A 14643-nucleotide genomic window follows, 5' to 3' on the forward strand; every position below is an offset into this window, starting at 1 on the left:
CAATAGCAACATACTGACATAAATAATTGTATTAGGAAATAAAATGACTAAAAGAGACATTCAGGCATAATATTTTGTTTTGATGAAAATACTCTGAAGCTTTTTCTCTGAACATAAAAGAATCCCTGAGTCCTATAATAGAAGAAGATATTTTTCTTGCATTATCACCATTTGCAACAATGAGATTGCCATACAGAGAAGAGTCTGATTTTTCACAAACTAGAAGACAGAAAGTACCCTATTTGTGGAGGTCTCTTGTGCAAGTAGCTGAATATTTCATTGCAGGGATTCCATCACTTAGCACCAAGAGAAAGAAGTAAAATCAGTTGGGGGAATAAAAAGAGACTGAGGAGTCTGTTCCCCAGATGTGACAAGAGACACGAGACAGTGCAGCCACTTGTCATCACAACCAGAAGGTAGGCTCCGAACTCCTGGGTCTGATCTCCTGGCTCTAAAGTGAACAGAAGGAGAACCAAGGCGGCCAAGAAAAGACTGAGCCCTGAGGCCGAAGAACACCTGTCAGGCTTCCTGGGAGCACCATCATCTGCAGAAAAGAAAGAGGCCTTGGTCCAGGGGGCGGAGGAAATCCTGTCACTTTCCCTCCCCAGGCCCCCTCCAGCCCCGCCCTCACTGAGGGGCTCCTATGTCCTCCACCCCCACCCCCACCCCAGGCCCAGCAGCTTCTTGTCCCCTCCTCCTTCCTTCCTGCATCACAGAGTCACCCCAGGCCCTGACACCCCCTGCTCAGGCTCAGGACTGGAGCCAGTGAGGAATCAACCTGCTCCCTCCACTCAGGTCCGGATCCTCCCCGAGGGGGGCCTAAAGGGCCAGGGAGCAGGTCCCCAGAGGAGGGGCCTTGTCTCCTGACAGCCCTAGGGGGCTGCAGGCAAACCTCCTTCCTTCGCTCCCCTCCAGCCTCTGAGCCAGCAGCACACACAGCTCTCAGGACCAGGGTCCCTGCCCCCCATCTCCTCCTGGTACAGCCCAGCTGGGCGCCTCCACCCCAGCTCAGGCCCACCACCCCCAGGCACCTCTGCTCAAGGCAGGGCGGCTCAGTGATGGAGGCTCTGGGTCCCCAGGAGGCTGGTGACGGGCAGGCCACAGGCTGAGTGAGAACTGCTGCTGCTCCAGGAGCTCAGGCCTGGCCTCGCCCCTCCCCACAGTCTCTGCTGGGGGCTCCTGCCTTGCCTGCTTGGCCCAAGCCACTTCCTGTGAGGACAGGCCTTTGGAGCTGGGTCTGCAAAGGCCTTTCCACCCCTTCCTCCTGGGATGAGAGCCCGGCCCCTCTCATCTTGGCCCCTGGGTGGGTCCCCTCCGCGCTGACACGTCATGTGGAGCCCCCATGCTGCTCTCAGCCCCGGGAGTCCTGCCCTCGCCCTGAGCGCCTGCTGTTCTCACACCACCCACCCTGGGCCCTGCCAGCCAGCGGTCTGTGCTCAGTCAGGGGACGTGGCTAAACCCTTTCAGCATCAATAGGCCCTCAGCCTCGTGAGGGCCCCATCCTTTTCACAATATCACCTCAAAGTGGGGACCTTTCCAAAGTCACAGCTGAGCTTGTCTGAGTTCTGCTCTCAGGTGATATGGGGTCTTATCCACCTGCTCATTTCCAGGATAAGGAGGATCAGTGAAGGGCAGGGGTCGGCTGGGATTCACATTCCCCCTCTTCACACCAGGCCCTGTGCCCCTGCCTTTCCTCTGAATTCTGCCCTCAGTATCTTTTCCTTGAAAGGACTCAGCCCAGGATGACAGTTATGATGAAACTGCTGAGGACCACAGGGAGGATCCAGGCTTTGGACTTGATGGCTGTGGCCCTGGGCTGCACCGTAGGGGGGCCCATGGTCGGTGATGCTGCAAGGAGAGTAAGAGTGAAGCCCTTGTCCAGACCCCAAACTCAGCAGATGTCTCCTCACCCCCCTGTCTCAGGTACCCCTACTGTGCAGACAGTGTACACCCACCACATGGAGGCCCCAGTGATAGATCCTCAGGCCAGATGGGGGGAAGGGAGGAGCCCAGTCCTCACGGGGCTCTGACAGCTAATGGGGGAGCGAGGTTTCCAACCCAGCCCCGCAGTCCTGCTGTGACTCAGGGACGGTGACATGAGGATGGAGTCCTCAGGAGCTGAGAGCAGAGGTGGTATTGACAGATTTCCAGAAGGAGGATTGGGGACATTTGAACAATGATTCTGGAAAGAGGGTACAGTGAGAAATAAATCCCAGAAATCAAAAAGATGTCTACAGGCTTCACATCAGCAAAAATCCATGTTCAATCTTCCAAAGGCCTGTGCTGTGAGGAGAGACGTCAGGAGGTAGAAGAGGAAGGAGGATGACAGAGCATCCAGGGTCATTGTTCTCCCAGGACAGCTCACCTCCAATAGATCACTTTCTCAAACACACACACACACAGGGTCCATGTCACCATGAGGGGACTATCACTTTCTCATCCCTTCTCACTTACCCGACGTCTTCAACATTTTCTCCCAGCGCACCATGAAATTCTGAAGGCAGGCCCAACAGTCTCCCATGGAGACCTTCTTCAGGAAGTCTGTCACAGTTCTGTCATTCTCCCACTTCTCTTTCATCCATCTGCCTCCAGGGTGATCCACTCTCCAGTGTCCATTCTCTGAATCAAAGTGGAGGCTCATTTGTCCATTCAAGCCAAACTGCCAGGATCCACTGATGTGTCTGTCATCCTCACAGCGACATGTCATCCTGGCCTGCAGGGTGAGAGGGTCTGCTCCCACCGTGGGAAAGAAAGAGCTCAGCCTCTGGGCTTGACAGATTCTTTGCCCCACTTGGGTCCACCTCCCCTGGGTCCACGTCCCCTGGGCCCAGCTGATCTGGCCTTGGTCTCTCATGCAACACCTGCTCTTTCCACGGGACGACTAGGGAAGGACCAACATCCAACTGCATTTTAAGCCCCATCTGCTTCTCCTGTACTGAGACTTTCTGACTTACCCGTGACCGTGGGTTTCGCCAGTGTAAAGTCACACAGGTGGTCCCTGATGTCTCTGAGTGTTTCAATCTGTGTTTCCCAGGACTTCTTGGTTTTCACTTCTCCCAGTAGACTAGTGAATATGATCTTGGCATGACCACAATCATAGGAGAGAAAAACCTCTCTGTCCACCTCGCCTTCAACCTCATACCACAGCTGTTCAGGTCTGGGCTGAGGATCGATGGTGACATTATAGGACAGAGAGTGAGCGTCTGTGAAGGCAAACCGCAGAGAGGGTGAGGGTGGGAGAAGAAGACCCGTAGGCCTCCTCCCCCAGGGCTGTGACAGCAGAGCAAGGCTGCGGGCTGGGCTGACAGAGCAGGACCCCCGCCTGCCCCCACCCCTCACCAGGCACGACTGAGGAAGGCGACGAAGCCTCAGGCAGGCAAGAAACCCCACAGCCCTGGAGATGCCCCGTTTCCACTCTGCTCACAAGCTCCGTATGTGGCACTAATCCACACATACGTTTCTAGGGATGGGCCAGGCTGGTTCAGAAGGAAAGGCCCAAACCCAGAGGATGTCAGGTTCTCTCTGAGTGTCTGTGGGAGATGCAGAGGGTAAGGGGGCTGTTCCCGAGGAAGTGTATCACTGTCAGTGGGGGTGTGAGTGGGGAGGATAAGCACAGAACCCAAAGCTGGAGAAGGGAGAGTTTATACTTACGGGTCACTGGGCTTAGCAAGGCCGGGGAGACGTGGTGATCTCCCACTAGGATGGGTCTTGGAAACCTGGAGAAAGGCCTGGCCCACATGGCATGAAAGAGAAAATCCAGAACTTCCGAGGCAGGTGGTAGAGGAGGGGATCCAAGGCTCAGAGAAGTGAATCTGCAGGGCGGACATGGTGTGAAAGGGCAGGAAGGTGAGCAGTCCACCAGCTCCATGGGAAAGCCTGATGGACTCTATGGAGCCCGAGAGGAAAGCGCAGATGAGAAGCATCTCCAATAGCTCAAGGTTGACTTTTGCTGAAGGTCAGGGATGGTAGGAGGACATGGTGTTCCTGTGGGGTTCTATCATGAACATGGATGGAAGTTGTGGAAAAATCAGATTCCAGATGGGGGTGCTCTAGGTCGGCAGAAAAGAGGTGCAGGGGTCAAAGCGATTAGAGAGTCTCAATGCCAGCCAGGGCCTGACTGCAGAGAATATGATGCTGGCTCATACCACAGGGCGATCCTAAAGGCAAACAGATGGTCAGGAACCTAGATACAAACTGTACCATTGAAAGAATTAAAGAGAAACAGAACACAAGGCTGGATTATCAGGAAGCCAAAAGCAGCCATCCCTACCAAACATCTGATCCAGGCCCATTTTCCAGATCTGAGCCACTTCTCAGAAGGTATCACCAGAGAAAGAAGCCACATTCTAAAAAGGAGGGCCCTTTCATCATCACATCTAGAGCAAAATTCCTTCCATTCTTTCCCAAAGAGCCTCACGGTTATTTGCTGGGGTAACTGAACCTGCAGAAGCAGAAACTACTCTCACATTCACATTGCACCTAGTGTGTCTCTAATATCAGGCAGAGGAACTGTAGCATCATCAGTTCAGTTCAGTTGCTCTGTCATGTGTGACTTTTTGCGACCCCATGAATCGCAGCACGCCAGGCTTCCCTGTCCATCACCAAATCCCGGAGCTTACTCAAACTCATGCCCATCGAGGCAGTGATGCAATCCAGCCATCTCATCCTCTGTCGTCCCCTTCTCCTCCTGCCTCCAATCCCTCCCAGCATCAGGGTCTTTTCCAATGAGTCAACTCTTCATATGAGGTGGCCAAAGTATTGGAGTTTCAGCTTCAGCATCAGTCCTTCCAATGAACACCCAGGACTGATCTCCTTTAGGATAGACTGGTTTGATCTCCTTGCAGTCAAAGGGACTCTTGAAAGTCTTCTCCAACACCACAGTTCAAAAGCATCAATTTTTCGGTGCTCAGCTTTCTTCACAGTGCAACTCTCACATCCATACATGACCACTGGAGAAACCATAGCCTTGACTATATGGACCTTTGTTGGCAAAGTAATGTCTCTGCTTTTTAATATGCTATCTAGGTTGGTCATAACTTTCCTTCCAAGCAGTAAGTGCTTTTAATTTCATGGCTGCATTCACCATCTGCAGTGATTTTGGGGCCCAAAAAAATAAAGTCTGACACTGTTTCTACTGTCTCCCCATCTATTTGCCATGAAGTGATGGGACCAGATGCCATGATTTTAGTTTTCTGAACGTTGAGCTTTAAGCCAACCTTTTCACACTCGTCTTTCACTTTCATCAAGAAGCTTGTTACTTCCTCTTCACTGTCTGCCATAAGGGTGGTGTCATCTGCATATCTGAAGTTATTGATATTTCTCTTGGCAATCTTGATTCCAGCTTGTGCTTCTTCCAGCCCAGCGATTCTCATGATGTACTCTGCATATAAGTTAAATAAGCACGGTGAAAATATACAGCCTTGACGGACTCCTTTTCCTATTTGGAACCAGTCTGTTCCATGTCCAGTTCTAACTGTTCCTTCCTGACCTACATATAGGTTTCTCAAGGGCAGGTTCGGTGGCCTGGTATGCCCTTCTCTTTCAGAATTTTCCACAGTTTATTGTGGCCTACACAGTCAAAGGCTTTAGCATAGTCAATAAACCAGAAATAGATGTTTTTCTGAAACTCTCTTGCTTTTTCGATGATCCAAAGGATGTTGGCAATTTGATCTCTGGTTCCTCTGCCTTTTCTAAAACCAGCTTGAACGTTCAAGTTCACGGTTCACATATTGCTGAAGCCTGGCTTGGAGAATTTTGAGCATTCCTTTACTAGCGTGTGAGATGAGTGCAATTGTGCTGTAGTTTGAGCATTCTGTGGCATTGCATTTCTTTGGGATTGGAATAAAAACTGACCTTTTCCAGTCCTGTGGCCACTGCTGAGTTTTCCAAATTTGCTGGCATATTGAGTACAGCACTTTCACAGCATCATCTCTGAGGAACTGAAATAGCTCAACTGGAATTCCATCACCTCCACTAGCTTTGTTCATAGTGATGCTTTCTAAGGCCCACTTGACTTCACATTCCAGGATGTCTGGCTCTAGGTGAGTGATCACACCATCATGATTATCTGGGTCATGAAGATCTTTTTTGTACAGTTCTTCTGTGTATTCTTGCTACCTCTTCTTAATATCTTCTGCTTCTGTTAGGTCCATACCATTTCTGGCCCCCCAGTTGTTGAAATGATGCTCGGACTACCAGGCCATCAGTGGACAGCAGTCCAGGTTCTGCTTACAGTTGTTGTCACTGGGTCCAGAGACCACACAGCGGTCATTTCACATGCCCTGGTCTTGTGACATGCATGGAGACCTGAGTAGCTAGTAAATTATCGTGGGGTGAAGGCTACTGTATTAGTGAATTCCAGATTCAGACTTCAGACCCTACCTCCCCATCTCCAGTAGTACATGTACACAATATCCTGGAGGAAATACAGAGACAAGTAACCAGGCTACAACCTCTGGAGGGCTTCAGGGGTGTGGTCCCTATCCTATCTCAGTTAATTACCGCTGTGGCCTTAGGTTTCCTGTAATGGTTCAGAAAAAATATTTTAGGCTTCGCACACCCTAGGTCTCTGCTGCAATCTGCTGTCCCAGCACAAAAGCAGTCACAATTGGTGCACGATGAGCATGGCCGGAGCTGCTTCCTGGGCAGATGACCCAGTAGAAACCGTGACATCAGAGGTATCTGTGGTCAGAAAGGTGCTATGTGCCATTTTCTACTTGAAGACTCACAACACAGACCCCGAGTGTCCTGAAGCTAGGCCATGTCACTTCCAGTGGGGAAAGTCACACCATTTAAACCTGGCTCCTGGTGTGGTCCTGGGGCCTGGCAGAGATGAGGCCTCTCGTCATGGAATGTCACAGTTGCCCATCGTGATGTCGGTTCATCAATCCCTAATCATTAGTTATGCTAGACCAGCCATCACAGGATAGAAGTGATTATATGTTTGGCATAAGTAGGGCCACAGGGAACAAACAAGACCCACCAGCATCTGGCCAACATGTGACACTAGAACTGTTATGTGGTCACTATCCTCTGCTCACACCTGTGGTTTCCCCTAGGGCACTTTGGACCAAGGTAGCTACTCTGTAATAAACGATCAGGGGGCATTAGCCCATAACTGCTGGACCGTTTTTATTTTGCTAAGAAAAAGTACTGCATGTTGAAGACAAATCATTCCCAAAACTAGTGAAAGAAAGCAAAACTTTAAAGATGAATCATGTGCATTTTCTTGTAGAAGTTAAGAAAATAAAAAGCAGTTGGTAGTAAGATTGTTAGTTCAAATATGTGTGTTTAAACAATTTTAAAGCTCTTTTGTAACAATATACCCATACCTCAAAGGCAACTATGTGTAAAAAATTTACACAAACAATTTCAGATCAAGCTAATAAAAGTGATATTGAGAACGTATACCACATCATTGAGTCTGTCTTCAAAAGTTCAGATGCTAAAGCATCCTACGGCATGTTTTTTCTGGACGACAATGTGCTTCTGTGATGCTGGGTGATGTATGTGACTGACTGGCTATAAGTGGGCCTCGACAGGCACCTTTCTCATGATGCTTGGGGACTGTGAGATGAGCGTCGGACACAGGCCCCCAGGGCTGCACAGACCTCTGTGAGACACCGGGCCATTAGCTGGAACTGCACCTGTCCTCTGGATCGAAGGCCAGCACAAGCCATCACATAAATGGTTCATCAGGACAGTTGGTAGGCGGGGCTATTTGGTAACCCTCTTTCAGGTACTCGGCCACATCAAACAGGTAGATATCCACTTAGGGTGTTTGGTCAGAGTTATAAACACCTGGGTTCTCTTAGTAGCAGCATGCTGACTTCTTAGTTGTGGCATGCAGGATCCAGTTCCCCCGCCAGAGATTGAACCCAGGCCCCTGCATTGGGAGTGTGGAGTCTTAGCCACTGCATCACCAGGCAAGGCTGGAGAACTCATTATTAACCAGACTTTCAAAAGTCATCCATGTATCCTGTGTTTCTGTTGTTCCCCAGGCAGTTAGAGTCCATGGGGAACAAGACTCTGGAAAGGGACTGGCTTTGCCATTAACTTGAAGGTGTTCAATGACAGAGCTCCTAGCTGCCAGGTTTTTGTGGAGGACTTCTTTCTAACCAGGTAGCTCATTCCACAGACAATCTGAACAGCCATGTGAATTAGCTTTTGTTGAGAAGCTGCCTGCGGATTATTGTCCTCTACAAATTTACACTGTCATAAAAACAATTTAAGGTACCCCCAGTTCAAGTAAGGCGATCCACCATGGGCTTTTCCCCTTCTTATGTTCACACATGGGTAACAGGAAGATTTCTGTGATGAAGATCTTGTAGTTACAACTTTCAGGGAGCATCGTCGTCACCTGAATTTCAGAAGCTTGATATCTGTTTTTACAAATGCTTCTTGCTCTCTATCTGGATCTTTTTCATCTACATAAACCCCATGGAAAGTACACCAAAAGGTACCTTCTTAGAGTACATCTTTTGAGTTCCTCTCCCTGGATAGATACTTTGATATCATTCACCTTAGCTTTGGCCGCCAAAAGAGTGACGCTTCTCAAGTCCTACTCCTCTACCCACAAGGGAGGATAACTGGAGATGGGGGCTGTATTGTTGGGTGTGTTGCCTCTCACATACTGAGACATCTGGGAACGACTGGGACTGAGACAGCCCTTGGGATCTACTGCTGGCGCTGATGCTATCTTCCAGTTCAATCCTTTTCACACTATGAAGATGTATAACAGCTAATACTAGTACTACAAGAAATACAACTGGACAGCAAATCCCTAGGCTGATACAAAACACACGTGTAGACACGGCTGGAGCCGCATGTACAGGATCATAAATGGGCTCCTCTGCTGGTCGTTTTGTCCAAGGCTGAAGTTTTCCTTCCTCAATTTCTGGATGGCAACTTTTCCTTCGTTTCAACTCTAAGACTGTGAAGATTTTGAAGTTACTATCAAGTTGAGCTGCATTTAGTATCATAATTTCAGAATCTACTTTGCCAGGACGGGACAGCTCAAGCCCAAACACTGATACAGTGCTTGGGAGTTCCAGGGCAAGGGTCGGCAGGCAGCCTAGCGGACCCCAGCGGTACAGGCGGCAGCCTTTGGGGATGCCGGTCCCCGGGAGATCGGCCTGCACCTCCGTCCCGATCGGTGATACAGACAGCAGTAGGGACCAGAAGGGGTTCTGCGCGCAGATCGCGGGCTTGTGCTTTTCGGGGCGGCTCTGGGTCCCTTCCCCGCGGGGAGGCAGACTGGTCCCATCCCGCAGGGCTCCAGGACTCCCACTTCCCAAGGGGCAGGCTGGGCCCTGGGGGGCCTCAACAGCATTCCCTGTAGCGTCCCGGCCCCCTCTTCTCCTAGCGTAACCTCCCAAACTCCCTGCATTATTGCTTCACCCAAGGCACCCCTGTTCTGCCCCGGAGAGCCCGCAAGTAGCCCGGGGGTGCCACCGAGGTGCAAAGGGGCCAGGGTAAGGGAAAGAGGACGGGGCGGCGGCGCCACCCCACCCCGCAAGAAGTTTCGCGAACTCCCGCGCACACCAACACTCCTGTTGAGGTCGTAACTCACCCAACTTCCACGCGCCCTCCCGCAGGTTCATCCCGGAGCTCACCGCCATGCTTCCCGCTTCCCGGTGACCCAGACAATGAGAAGCAGGACCAGGAAGCCAAGACGGGTCTCGTGGCCACCCATCTCTCCTGGATCTCAATTTTGCTGGAGAGGAGGGTGCTAGGTCAGTGGAGCGGATCCTTTCCGGGGAGGCAGGCTATGCACTTCCGTGGTCGCAGTCGTTTCCGGCTCCGAGGCCTAGCCCCAGGACCCAGCAGCCCCTTGCATCACAGGCGAACCTGCTTTTAAGTTCTGCACTCTGCCCACTCGCCTCTGCAAGGGCTGTTGCCACTGCCTCCTCTTCCCACTCCTTGGCGCTGTATTTGTGCTGTGCTTGGGCTGATAGCCAGTATCTTCCTCGTTAGATCATTTTGTCATTTTGGTCTCCCTAATTAATAGAAATTGATCAGACGTCAGGGAAGAATTTCTGGCAAGAAGGTCATGGAGGGGAGAGCTAGGGCCTTCTCCTTCCGCATCCTGAGCTTGCTTTGGATGATCACTGACCTTGTCACTGTACTGAGTTTCTCAGGATTCTCCACACCATCTTATGAAAACCTGAAGGAGCTTTTCAGCCAACCCAGTTACTGTTTCCGGTGCCAGTTCCGGTGGCAAGGTAATTGATCAATGTCGTCTGTGCCCTGACCCTTCCACTGACCTGCTCTTCTGATCTCTCTCCCTCTCCTCTGGCTTCCTGAGTCCCAGAGACACAACAGTATTGAAATTAGGCCAGTTCATCACTGCAAATTTGCTTCGGTCACATGTGTTTATTTTTCTTTTAGAATGCCAATGCCAATTCATTTTGAAGAAGGATTCTGTGTAGTTCTATAGGTTGTTTGCCCCTCCTTTTTTTTTTCTTGTATAATTGTACAACCTTTGAAAAGTACATAAGTTATAATGATCCAGTATTATATGTCATTCAAAAAAATAACCTTTCTCTTCCAGCAACCATCCACGGGAAATTAAAGTTCCTGAAAGAAGGCCAATTCAAGATGGCTTCTACTCTGGTAGAAACAGAAAATAAAAAGATGAGAAAAAGCACTAAAGAAATGGGTCCTCATCAAACTCATATAGTTTTGCACAGCAAAGGAAACCATAAACAAAACAAAAAAGGCAAACTACAGACTGGGAGAAAAGATCTGCATTTCATGTCACCCTTGCAGGTGACAAGGGCTTAATTTCCAAAATATATGAAAAGCTCTTACAACTCAATAATAAAGACAAGGAACCCAATCAAAGAATGGGCAGAAGATCTAAATAGACATTTCTCCAAAGAAGGCTGACACATGGTCCATAGGCATGTGAGAAGATGCTCAATATCAATATTTATTATTTTTAATTAATTAAAAAATTTTATTGTGTATTGGAGTATGTGGTTGATGAAAAATGTGTGTTAGTTTCAGGTATATAGCAAAGTGATTCAATTATACATATACATGTAGCTATTTTTTTTTTTTTTTACAAATTCTTTTCCTATTTATGCTTTTACAGAATATTGAGCCGATTTTCCTATGCCACAGAATAAGTCTTGTTGGTTATCTATTTTAAGTATAGTAGTGTGTATATGTCAATCCTAACCTCCCAGTTTATCTCCCTCCATCACCTATCACCTCTGGATATATGCCCAGGAGTGGGATTGCTGTATCATATGGTAGCTCTGAACCTGCCTGCAATGCAGGAGACCTTGGTTTAATCCCTGGGTCAGGAAGATCCCCTGGAGAAGGAAATGGCAACCCACTTCAGTATTCTTGCAGGGAGAATTCCATGGACAGAGGAGCCTGGCAGGCCAGAGTCCCCTGGGTGGCAAAAAGTCAGACACAACTTAGCAACTAAATCACCACCACATGGTAGCCCTGTTTTTAGTTTTGAAAGGGGAGGCAGATGAGTCCCAGCCCGTCTCCATAGTGGGTGTATCAATTTACATTCCCACCAACAATGTGGGAGGGTTCCCTTTTCACCACAGTCTCTCCAGCATTTATTGTTTGTTCACTTCAGTTCAGTTCAGTAGCTCAGTCATGTCTGAATTTTTGTGACCCCATGGACTGCAGCATGCCAGGCTGCCCTGTCCATCACCAAGTCCCGGAGCATCATCAAACTCATAGATTTTTCAATATGGCCATTCTGATCAGTGTGAGGTTCCTTGAAGGGGGAAGGAGAATAAATGTCGAGAATGAGAAGTAAAAGCCCAGGATCAGCCCCAGGATCCAGGGAACCTACTTGGCAACAAGGACAGACTTTGGGAACAGAGCGGGGTTGGTGCCCCACAGGCCTCGCTGCAGAGGCTTCTCTTGTCGCAGAGCCCTGGCTCTGGTTCGCTTGGGCTTCTAGAGCACAGGGTTTAGTCGTCCCGGGGCACGTGGGACCTTCCCTGACCAGGGTCAAACCTGTGTCCCCTGCACTGGCAGGCGAATTCCTATCACTGGCCCACCGGAAAGCCCCCACCACATCTTCTTTATCCATTCATTGTCAATTGTCATTTAAGTTGCTTCTTTGGTGTCTCAATAACTCAGACCATTCAGAATCTGCGTGCTATGCAGGAGACCTGGGTTCAATCCCTGTGTTGGGAAGATCCCCTGGAACAGGGCATGGCAACCCACTCCAGTATTCCTGCCTGGAGAATCCCATGGACAGAGGAGCCTGGTGGGTCACAGTCTATGGGGTCACAGAGTTGGACACGACTGAGCTCCTAAGCACACACACATTCTCCTTCCCCTGATGGTGTCCAGGCCCGGGGTTCCCACCTCTGACCCTGGGCCCACAATTCTCCAGCTGAACGGCCTCAGGTTCTGAGGCCTTGCCCCATGTCTCCCCCAGGGTCTGGGTCCCTCTGAGCAGGCCTTCAAGGCATTAATTCTCCTCCAAGAGAAGCAGGGGTTTGGGCCTGTTACTGTCATAATGAAGGAAAGTCTATTTCTCCAATGCCCCCGTGGAGCCTCCACCTCACATCTGGGCTGGAGTGACAATGAAGTTGTAGCCAAGTTAAGTGTCTGTGAGAGAACTCAGGTGTTAGCTGGCATGGGGAGTGCTGACTCAGTCCTCATGTGCCCTGCAAAGGTCGTCCGTTGCAACCTTGGCCCTGAATGTGATGGTGTTGGAAGATGGGTGTGTGGGAAGTGATTGATGTGTTCCGTTCAGTTCAGTTCAGTCTCTCAGTCATGTCTGACTCTTTGTGATCTCATGGACTGAAGCACACCAGGCTTCCCTTTCCATCACCAACTCCTGGAGCTTGGTCAAGCTCATGTCCATTGAGTTGGTGATGCTTTTTAACGATCTCATCCTCTCTAGTCCCCTTCTCCTCCTGCCTTCAATCTTTCCCAGCATCAGAGTCTTTTCCAAGGACTCAATTCTTCACGTCAGGTGGCCAAAGTATTGAAACTTCAGCTTCAGCATCATTCCTTCCAAAGAATAATCAGGACTAATTTCTTTTAGGATTGACTGGTTTGACCTCCTTGCTGTCCAAGTGACTCTCAAGACTCTTTTCCAACACCACAGTTCAAAAGCATCTATTCTTTGGCACTCAGCTTCCCACCTGAGCTTCTGGACAGACCTGGGAACACCTGCGATGAGTGGTAAGGGATGAGGGAAGGTGTGGAGAAGGGCGACCTGGGGAGGAAGGAATTGGGGGACAGTGAGGGGTCTGGGCCTGGAGAGGTGGGAGGGGCGCGGTGGAGAGGGTTGGGTCCCCTCCTCAACCGGTTGTGCCCCCCACAGGAGTCCCCCCCCCCACTGACTTTAGTAGGCAGGAGGGGATGGAAGGGAATCCTATTCCTCAGAGGCTCCAAAGTGAAAGTCACTCAGTCATGTAAAACTATACAGTCCATGGAATTCTCCAGGCCAGAATACTGGAGTGGGTAGCCTTTCCTTCTCCAGGGGATCATCCCAATCGAGGAATTGAATCCAGGTCTCCCACATTGCAGGTGGATTCTTTACCAGTTGAGCCACCAGGGAAATCCAAGGATACTGGAGTGGGTAGCCTTTCCTTTCTCCAGGGGATCTTCCTGACCCAGGAGTCGAACCGGGGTCTCCTGCATTGAAGGCAGATTTTTTACCAACTGAGCCATCAGGGAAGCCCTGGGCTGACGAGACGCTGAGGGAGGGAACGCAGTTCAGCCCCTGGGCCTGGGGGAGGCATCAGCTGGTGAAGGCAGGTGACCCCGGGTGACACCCGTCACAAGGCAGATATCTTTGTGTGGTGTTTCCAAGCTAGAAAAAGACAAAGCAAATGACAGGGGGTAACAGCTTCTTCCCTGTCCCTGGCCAATGTTTGGTTCCCTTGGGACCTCGGGGTGATGCCGTGCAGGCCAGAGGGTCCAGGCCCAGAGAAGGGAGAAGCTGGGGAGCCGGTCACCACTGAGGCCTCTTCAGCACCAGTCCTGACACACCGCTCACCCCACACTCTCCATGCATACCTGTCTTCCACACTTCAGCCCGTTACACACACAAGCCCCCTTGGTGTCCACACTGCCCTCCGTCACCCACAGCCCCCCTGACTCTCCAGCCTCCCACACAGCCCCCCTCACACGCACGTGCTCCCCACACAGGCTTCACGCTTCTGACTCGTATCCTTCCACCCTTGCGCACATCACCCGTCCTGAAACTGTCCGTGCAGGTCTCCTCACACCCGCTTCCCTCCGTGCACACCCCACCCCCCACCCCACACACTTCCTTTCACACACAAGTGCCCGCTTGCCTGCCCCACTGGCTCTCCACTCTCTGCAAAGTCACACCGCGTTCCCCTCCCTCAGGGACCCTGGCTTCCTCACATGTCTGCACACAAGCTTCACACAAATTCCACACAGAAGGCTCCCGTCTACTTCTGCTGCCATCCAGAAACTTCCCCCTCATGGCCATTTCCCTTCACTCTCTTCCTCCTCTCTGGGTCCCCAAGGGATCCCCTCCAGGGCCCTCTGCATACGCATACTGTCCACTCCCCTTCTGCCCCAGGCTCACCTGTCCACAGTCACACACACACACACACACACACCAAGGGTCCCAGCATTCTCACACACTAGTTGTGACTGCTACCTACATATCCA

General features: G+C 50.5%; 1 protein-coding gene across 1 annotated transcript; it reads right to left on the minus strand.

Moving 5' to 3' along the window:
- Positions 1-1732: 1732 nt before the first annotated feature.
- Positions 1733-14010, minus strand: LOC136162884 (UL16-binding protein 1-like). The gene is made up of 7 exons (XM_065927309.1): positions 13997-14010; positions 13155-13210; positions 9630-9699; positions 7593-7600; positions 2955-3203; positions 2455-2730; positions 1733-1848 (listed from the first exon to the last, which is right to left on the minus strand). The coding sequence occupies exons 1-7, from the start codon at positions 14008-14010 to the stop codon at positions 1733-1735; spliced, it is 789 nt and encodes a 262-aa protein (XP_065783381.1).
- Positions 14011-14643: the final 633 nt, after the last annotated feature.

Source organism: Muntiacus reevesi, chromosome 3, assembly GCF_963930625.1.
Source record: "Muntiacus reevesi chromosome 3, mMunRee1.1, whole genome shotgun sequence".
Taxonomy (NCBI): domain Eukaryota; kingdom Metazoa; phylum Chordata; class Mammalia; order Artiodactyla; family Cervidae; genus Muntiacus; species Muntiacus reevesi.

Coding starts and splice junctions, on each gene's coding strand:
- LOC136162884 (XM_065927309.1), bottom strand. Junction 9,700..13,154: donor CTCATCGCAGGTGTTCCCAG/GTCTGTCCAGAA, acceptor ATTGAGATCCAG/GAGAGATGGGTGGCCACGAG. Junction 2,731..2,954: donor GGCGAAACCCACGGTCACGG/GTAAGTCAGAAA, acceptor CGGTGGGAGCAG/ACCCTCTCACCCTGCAGGCC.